At 55.6% G+C, this 8,656-nt stretch overlaps 1 protein-coding gene across 6 annotated transcripts in view; it reads left to right on the top strand.

Moving 5' to 3' along the window:
• Positions 1 to 27: 27 nt before the first annotated feature.
• Positions 28 to 8,656, top strand: part of LIG1 (DNA ligase 1) — a 28,048-nt gene continuing 19,419 nt past the window's right edge. The window contains exons 1-7 of one of the 6 annotated variants that reach the window (XM_060398720.1): positions 28 to 218; positions 295 to 350; positions 1,609 to 1,806; positions 4,650 to 4,717; positions 6,000 to 6,089; positions 7,301 to 7,439; positions 8,526 to 8,652. In XM_060398720.1, coding sequence (XP_060254703.1) covers positions 89 to 218; positions 295 to 350; positions 1,609 to 1,806; positions 4,650 to 4,717; positions 6,000 to 6,089; positions 7,301 to 7,439; positions 8,526 to 8,652 — 808 coding nt within the window. In that variant the 5' untranslated portion in view covers positions 28 to 88. Of the gene's footprint in view, positions 351 to 602; positions 1,888 to 3,444; positions 3,630 to 4,649; positions 4,718 to 5,999; positions 6,090 to 7,300; positions 7,440 to 8,525; positions 8,653 to 8,656 lie in introns of those variants that run through there. The other 5 variants (XM_060398718.1, XM_060398717.1, XM_060398719.1 and 2 more) reach the window with 5 other exon arrangements.

Raw genomic sequence — 8,656 nt, 5'->3', positions numbered from 1 at the left:
GCACACCAGCCGCACGTAGCTGTACTTGAGTACGTCGATGAGCGTGTAGAGCGGGGGCGCGCTGGCCCAGCGGCAGCGCGCCAGGTGCATGGAGCTCTTGACGAAGAAGAGTGCCAGCCGCTGCTGGCACCACGCGTCGAAGAAGCGACTGAACTCGGCCCACGAGAAGAAGGCCCTCTCCCGCAGCTCCTGCTCCTCCTGCCCCGCCGCTGTGCCAGGTGGAGGCTCCATCCTGGGGCGCCTGGGTGGGAGGGGTGGGGAGGACACCTGGATATCAGATCCATCCTCTCCGAGGTCTCCCGCTTGCTCCAGTCTCCGCCTGCCTCCTCAGAGCTGACGCCTCTCTCCAGGTGGGGCCGGGGGCGGGGGCGGGGGCGGGAAGCGGGGTGTACCCGTTAATCTCCAGCTCATCTTTGGCCTCCTCCTACGCCCAGCTATATTCCTGGGACAGTTGGAACCTGCCAGGCTGATCTTTTAACTCCAGTCTGGTCTCCTCCTCCATAGACATACGTGATCCCTAGTACAGTTGCAGTCCCTCTCTTAAAATATGACTCTTAAAACTCAGTCGTGGACCCCTTCCCGAATGTGTTCCCAACTTCCAGGTAGGATTTCCTCCCTTTCCGGATGTACCTTCTGCACTTGGCGGTAACCTCTAGAGCCTCCCTCCGGTCATCTAGAACGCCCTCTTTCATGTGCCCGTAAGCGGGCTGTAACGCACATCCAGCTGCGACCCGCCCCCGACCCCGACCCCGCGGCCCATCTAAAGATGCTCGATCTCCGGATGTGCTCCGCACCTCCAGGCATGGATCACTCATCCCCAGTCTTATTCTTCATGCACCTGTGGCTTTCTCCTCCCCACATGTCTCAGATACTAGGCGACTGTTGCCCCTCTCCCAGATGGGGCCCCCAGGGGTTGCCACATGCAGCTGTGCCCCTACTTCCAAGAGATGCTCTCGTATCCAGACGTCCTCCCCACATCGAGTATGGCCCCTTCACGTACAGGTGTGTGCCCCATTCACTTATGGCCAATTCTCTAAAGTGTCACCAATATTCATCTGCGGTCGCCAGATGCAGCGCGCGGCCCAGCTGTGGCCCCCTCCTCCCACGTCCAGCTATTATCCTCCCCCAGATTCGCGTCCTCGCCCTAGACGTGGCCCGTCGTCGTTAGACGGGCTGCATCGCCCCAGATGCTCCCCCACGTCCAGCTGCGCCTCCCCCACTCTTGGAGCCACTCCCAGCCGGCTCCAGGCTCCACAACCCCTCCCAGCCCTGCCAGCCGCGGCACCTCCCATCCCGGCTGTCCCACCCAGCTGTGCCTCTCCCCTCCCCCAGATGTGCACCCTTTCCGCCCCTCCCCACTCACCTACCCGCCCCGGAGCGGCGTCCACCTCCCACAATGCCCCGCGCCGTGGCCCGGCCCGGCCCGGCCCTTGCTCCCGGGATGCCCCGCGCGGCCTCCCGCCTCTCTTCCCGCGGTGCCTCGCGCGGCGACTCCCACCGAATCTCCGTTTTCCCGCTGGTCACTCCTCAATCCAGAGCAACAGTGGCTCGGGGCTGTTTCCCAGCGTGCTCTGCGGGAGGGCTCGCCCCACTTCATCCCCTTTCCAGGGATTCTCACGACCGGGAGACTACAACTCCCAGCGTCCTCCTCGCGACGGCGGCTCGGACGTCGCCCGACCCCGCCCCTCGACTCGGCCCCGCCCCCGCCCGCCGAAGTCTGCGCGCGAAGTCGGTGGCGCGAATTTGGGACTGCGGGGTTGCTCCGGGCGAGACGCTCAGCACAACGGCGCGCGGGCCTGGCGCGAGGCAAGTGGCACCCGTCTTGCGGGGCTTCAGGGCTGTTGAACGGCGCGCGTGTCGGCAACTCGGGGCTCCAGCTTTCGCCGAGTAGGTCGGCTGCAAAAGAGAGGACACGGGGGCAGGCTGGTGTGGCCGGGAGCGCGCTGCGGAGGGGAGCGCACGGGCTGCGGGCCGCCGGAGGGGGCGGAACGGCGTCCGTCAGAGGTTCAGGATTAGGTAGAAGGTAGACGAAGACCGAAGACTGCACAGGACAGGATCTGACGAGAGGCCTGGAGAGACGGGACTACCTGAAAGGGGCGTGGTTATATAGGGATGAGGGGGCGGGGAAAGGCTCTAGGTGGGCGGGGTCACCCGGAAGTTGGAAGGGCTGGGGAGGCAGGCCCACCTGGAAGGGGGTGGTCTAGGGGAAAGTTTAATAGTGGGCGGGGCCGGGGAAAGGTTGAAGGAGAAGGGTCAGCTTTAAAGGGAGAGCCCAGGGAGATGGAGGTGGGGCGGGGGGCGGGGCAAGTCAGTGGTAAGATCTAGGCCTAAAGCAAAGGCTTTTTGAAAGGTCGAGAACCTTCTGAATGGAGAGAGGTCTGGCCTTGTGTATGCCTGATGAGGGGGCGGAGTCAAGGGAAGAGACGTGAAGGTGTCGGGTCCAGGGGAGGGGAGCTGAAAGGTCTGAGCTTATTGTGGGCTCCTCAGGTGGCGCTAGTGGTAAAGAACCTGCCTGCCAATGAAGGGACTTGAAAGACACAGCTTCGATCCATGGGTCTGGAAGATCGATCCTCTGTTGGAGGGCATAGCAACCCACTCCAGTATTCTTGCCAGGAAAATCCCTACAGTCCATAGGGTCGCAAAAACTCTGAAACGACTTAGCACACACAGCACTGCGCTTATTGCCCAAGATGGTGGAGGGAGGGCTAGAAGAGCTTGGGGAGGGAAGAGAGAAGGATCTTGAGCTGGTCTGAGATGTTGGTTAGATATCCAGGTAGAGATATCAGCATAGAAAACTAGCTATATGAGTCCTTGAATTTTTTTTTAAATATTTATTTACGGACACCAAGATGAGGGTGTGGTGTGAAGAAGGAATTTCAATGGAGCAAGGAGTCAGATGTTTCTAATCCTGCTGATGGGCCAAGATGAGGAACAGGAAGTGACTTCTGAAATTAGCAACCCAGAGTTCCTCTGTCACCTTGATGAGAAGGGCCAGCTGAGGGATGTGGAGAAACTTGAAGGTTCAAGCAGGGATGGGAGGAGAGAGACTGGAGATGATGCCTTGGGACAGTTCTTTCTATGACTGAACTATGACTTTCTATGTCTCTGAAAAGGGGAGGAGAGATTGAATGATAGCTGCTGGAACCTGTAGGCTCAAGAGAAGGGATTTTGTTTGATTTTTAAGATGGGACAAATCACAGCCGATTTGTAGATCAATAGGCCTGGTCTAGTAGAGAGAGAAAAGCTGATCTAGAGGAGAGAAAGGAGGGGCTTACTGGAGCACGGGGTTTGAGGAGGTCAGAGGGCATGAGATCTGGTGCGCAGGTCAAGGGTCTGATCTCAGATGAGAGTACAGCTGGGTGGTCGAAGTGCCTACAGCTGGGATTCGGAGCGGTGCGCAGGTGCAGCAAGAGGTAGATAAGGCGGTGGGAAATTGCCTTTCTCGCATTTGCTTGCGTTTTCTCGGCGGCGGCGGGTGGAGTCGGTGTTGGCGACTAAAAAAGCCGCTTTGAAGTACAGCCTGAGAGAGCTGGAGAATTGAACGCTCTGGGGAAATGGAGAGGCTTGGACCGCAACCCGAAGGACTCCTGGCGGCCAGTCCCGCTCTACTCTGCGGTTGCAGGAACAGGGTGGGTGGAAAGTTGGCTTCAATCAACAGCTTTGGGGTTTTGCCCAGTGAGACAGAGGACAGGAGGCAGGGCCCAGAGAGCGGTGAAAGGTGTACTGGAGTCTGCCAGAGTTAAGGAAGGAAGGGAGGACGTGATGGGGAAGGACAGTGAAAAGAGGGAGCATTGACTGGTTTGGAGACTTAGGGAAGGACTGGGGAATATTTGAAGCTGGAATAGAAATAATATAGGAATGGAAAAAGTTTTATTTGAGCCAAATGGAGGATTCTAGGCCAGGAGAAAGCCTTTCAGTTCTGAGGAACTGCCCCAGTGAAGCCTGGTTTTCAGCAGATTTATATCTTGTTAGAACAAAGAGTGGGCCTCCCTGGTGGCTCCGTGTTAAAGAATCTGCCCGCAGTGCAGGAGGCGCTGGTTGATCCCTGAGCTAGGAAGATCCCCTGGGGAAGGAAATGGCAACCCACTCCAGTATTCTTGCCTGGGAAACCCATGGACAGAGGAGCCTGGCGGGCTGCAGTCCATGGGGTTGCAAAAGAGTCAGACGCATCTTAGTGACTAAACAACAGAGCGAAGAACTTATATCAGATGCTACCAGGGACACATTCTTTCAAGGTTTCCAAAAGAAGAAAAAGATTAGCATGTACACACAGAGTCATTATGGCCTGGGCACCTGGGAAAGGAAACTTGTCTTTGAAGAGCTGCTGGTCTGGGCTCATAGGAAGGAAGGCTTTTAACCCTGTCTTCAGAGTAGACTTTTTCATTTCTGGTAAAGGCATTCTCTTCTTTCGTTGGTTAAAGCAGCTGCCTATTATGTTTGACAGCCCATATGTCAGGCCTGTCAGCGTGAAGTTCAGGCCCAGTGATGTAGATTTCAGGGTGATTTCCCCAAACCTCAATTCATGAAAGTTTCTCCTCTCCTATCAGAGGTGTATGTGTTCCGATCTCCACACAATCAGTGTGTTTTGTGTGTTGATCTCTGCACAAAAATGAGCATCCTAATCAAGTATTTTTGGATGTTCTTTTCAGAAACTGGTGGCCAGAGAGGAGGAGGAGGGGGGAGAGAATTCTGATACCATCATGCAGCGAAGCATCAGGTAAGGGCCCCCGCCCCACCCACCAGCAGCTCGCGCTCTCCCAATTCTCTGCTCCTCTCGATACCTCTGCCCTTATCTTAGAAGAACTCAGGTTAGTCTTTACGTAGAATCTCCAGGAATTGAGCAGTATGGAGAGTGGGGAGGGGCACTGGAAAACCAGGTGGTGTAGTAACTGAGAATGTTAGTGGCTGCAAGGTTCAGAGACCCTAGCCCCGTGGTTCCCAGTCTGGGGCAGTTTCCAGCTCCCCCCAACCCCCTCCAGCAGGGAATGTCAGACATTCTTGGTTGTCACCACTTGGAGGGAGAGGCGGCTTCCCTTAGCATCTGGTGGGTAAAGGTGGGGCAGGCTGTTAACATCCTACAGTGCCCCAGATAGCCCCCCACAACAAGGTATGATCCAGCCTAAAGGGCCAGTAATGCCTGGGTAGAAGGGAGGGCCTATTACTTTACCTTTTCCAGAGCAGATAATGCTTCCGAACATTTCATATTAGCTATTGGCTTCCCTGGTGGCTCAAACAGTAAAGAATCTGCCTGCAATGCAGGAGACCGAGACCCTGGGTTGGGAAGATCCCCTGGAGGAGAGCAGGGCAACCCACTCCAGTATTCTTGCCTGGAGCATCCCCATGGACAAAGGAGCCTGGTGGGCTGCAGTCCATGGGGTTGCAAAGAGCCAGACACAACTAAGCAATGAACACATTGCTTATGCTTCCCCGGTGGCTCAGACGGTAAAGCGTCTGCCTGCAATGCAGGAGACCCAGGTTCCATCCCTGGGTCAGGAAGATCCCCCTGGAGAAAGAAATGGCAATCCACTTCAGTACTCTTGCCTGGAAAACTCTATGGGCGGAGGAGCCTGGTGGGCTACAGTCCATGGGGTCGCAAAGAGTCGGACACGACTGAGCGATTTCACTTTCACTTAATGTCTGCCTACTCTTGGAGCGTCAGCCCCTTGAGGGCACGGACTTTGTGTCTGGGCCGCTCCTGTGCCCCTGGGTTCCCAGGACAGGCCCTGCCACATAGTAAGTGCACAGTTAATACTTGTAGGAGGGAAACTGGGATGTGTCCTGGCTCTCACGTGAGAGGAGAGCTGAGGCAGAAAAGCACATAGTGCTGCCTCCTCTGTCCGAGCCTCAGTTTCCTCATCCATCTAAGGGGATTATTCAAAGTCTCCTGTGGTGTGCTAGAAATGGGGACGGGCATCGGAAGCTGAGGGATGTGGCATGTGTTAGAGGGGTTATTGCTACTGTTATCATTCACTTCTTTTCCCCCTCTTCTGCTCCTCCAGGTCATTTTTCCAGCCCAAGAAAGAGGGCAAAGTGAAGAAGCCAGAGAAGGAGACCTCCAACAGCATCAGAGAAACGGAGTCCCCTCCGAAGTACGTCCTGGGGCTGGGAGGTGGTGAATCTGTTCCTTCATCAGTCAGGATTCTTGGCTGTAGGTGTTCACAGACTCGGCTCAGGATGTCTCAGGCCTCCATGGGGAAATTTTTGATTCTTGTAACCTGAAAGGCTAAAAGGTAGTGTCAGCTTCAGGTATTGCTGGATCCAGAACCTCGGAGTGGTCTTCAGGACTCTGGCCCAGTGTCCTGGCTTCATTCTGGAGCAGACTTCCTCCACAAGGCAGGGACCCTGCCACTGGCTGCATCTGAAGAGAACAGTGTTCTCTCCACCACCATCCTTGTCTTAAGTTCTTGGGAAGACCTTGTCCCCGGACTGTTCAAGGTAGACTCAGCTCACCTTCCCAGTTTGGGGCCTGGGGAGAGTAACGTTACTTCCAGTGCCCAGTTTCCTCGTGGGTAACAGGGTATCATGGTCTGCCTCAGGCTTTCAGTGTGGACTTGGTGCGTCAACACCCTAACAACTTACAGAACAGGGCCTGCTTCATAAAAGATGCTCAGTCAGTGATAAAGACCAGGCCATGATTTATCAACACTTCTGACTTTGAGATCCACCCCTTTTGTTTTATGTTGCTGGGAAGTGTAGTCCCTCCCTAGGGGATCAGGGTCTTAACATGACTGACTGAAAGAAAGTCTCCAAAGGAATGTTGGAGGCCATTGTCTGCCCTCGGTAGGGACTTTGTGTGTTCCTCCAGCATCGCCCAGCACAGGGTAGGCACACAGGAGCCCCCAGAGAAGTGGGACGGGGAGGATGGATGTTTCAGAGTATATGCTGAAGGCTTCCCTGGCGGCTCAGTGGTAAAGAATCTGCCTGCCAATGCAGGAGGCGATGGGCTCTATCCCTGGTTCAGAGAGATCCCACAGGCTGCAGAGCAGCTGAGCCCATGTGCCATAATCACGGAGCCTGAGCACTGTAAAGGCTGGAAGCCATAACTACTGAGTTTGAGTACCCTAGGTCCCATGCTCTGCAACAAGAGAAGCCACTACAGCGAGAAGCCCATGCACCACGAGCAGAGAAAAGTAACAAAGACCCAACATAGCCTAAAAAATATATGCCAGGGAGGCTTCTGGGAATTGTTGCATGCTTGAAAGTCAAGGAAGGGAATGAAACATAATGAAATTGCTGGAGAGTCTGGGGGCAGCATCTGCACTCTGCCTGCTGGAAAAACCTCCATTTTTTCACCTTCCAGGGTGGCACTGAAGGAGCGGAATCGAGTGGTGTCTGACGGTGACTCTCCAGTGAAGAGGCCGGGGAGGAAGGCAACCAGGGTCCTGGGCAGTGAGGGCGAGGAGGAGGAAGAAGAAGCCCCCACCACCCCCAGAAGCCAGGTGGGGCCCCAGCAGCCTGCCCTCGTTTACCAGAAGCGTCATTCCCATTGGCCTTGGAGCTGAGTGCAGCAGCTGCTCAGGAGAATTCTGGAGCTGATGCCCCAGGGGGCAGAGGAGTTCAGCGGTTGGGCCTGGTTTCTGTGCGCCTAACCCTGCCTCTGCTCTGGGGATGTCTTGGCAGGCAGCCTCAGGTGGCTCGGGCAGCTTCGGGTAGTCTCCCTCATCATGGGTGGCCGTGAAGGTGCTGTGAGTTGATTTACACAGTGATGGGAGAGAATGCCTGCTGTGGAGGAAGGGCTCAGAACCCATGGAACCGAAGGCTTTCTGTCTTCCCCAAGTCATCAGCTCACTTGCTCCCCTCATTTAAGTCATTTCTTGCCTGTTGGCTGCTCTGAAGGTAACATCCGGAGTGCAGCACTTCTCAGTCTGCCGATGGTGAAGCGACCTCCTGTCTCCCCCGCTGCTCACTCCCTTCCATCTCCAATTGCCCTTACACTGCATCGTGTAGACCTGGGGCTTCTGACCTAGCTGCAAGGGAGTCTGGGAAGGGTAGTCCTTAGGCTCCTGACCACACCTGGCTGCAAGGAAGTCTGGGAAGTGTTTGGTTGGGCCATGTTACGTGCTGTGCTGTGCTTTGCTTAGTCGCTCAGTCGTGTCTGGCTCTTTGTGACCTTGTGGACGGTAGCCCACCAGGCTCCTCTGTCTGTGGGGATTCTCCAGGCAAGAATACTGGAGTGGGTTGCCATGCCCTCCTCCAGGGGATCTTCCCAACCCAGGGACCTGCAAGGTCTCCTGTATCGCAGGCAAATTCTTAACCATCTGAGCCACCACTGGTTGGGCCATATTATGCTTAGCTAAAAATCAAAGATCTTGTCACTTAAGGGAAAAAAAAGAATTGTTACTGTGGTCCATAATAGGGACAGTCTGGGACCGTGAAATGACACAGGGGAGTGGAGTGACGGCCCAGGTAAGAGGCCAGAGCTGGGGCTGAGTCACTCTGTTCTTCCGAGTGTTTGGAAGCTGATATAGCTGGGTGCTCCCTCCGTCTCCCCCAACTCAGGAGTTGCTCTTTCTCTTCCTTTCCAGGAGCCTGCTTCAGACTCTCCACAGCCCTCACCTCCCAGTCTTGTCACACTGCCTGAGAGCAGCCCTTCCCGCTCCAAGCCCTCCCCAGCGGTTGCGTCCCCATCATGGATCCCGAAGCGTCGCACGGGTAA

This window comes from Ovis aries, chromosome 14 (genome assembly GCF_016772045.2).
Source record: "Ovis aries strain OAR_USU_Benz2616 breed Rambouillet chromosome 14, ARS-UI_Ramb_v3.0, whole genome shotgun sequence".
NCBI lineage: Eukaryota > Metazoa > Chordata > Mammalia > Artiodactyla > Bovidae > Ovis > Ovis aries.
The sequence above is the reverse complement of the archived record's forward strand: the minus strand, read 5'-3'. Positions and strand labels throughout refer to the sequence as shown.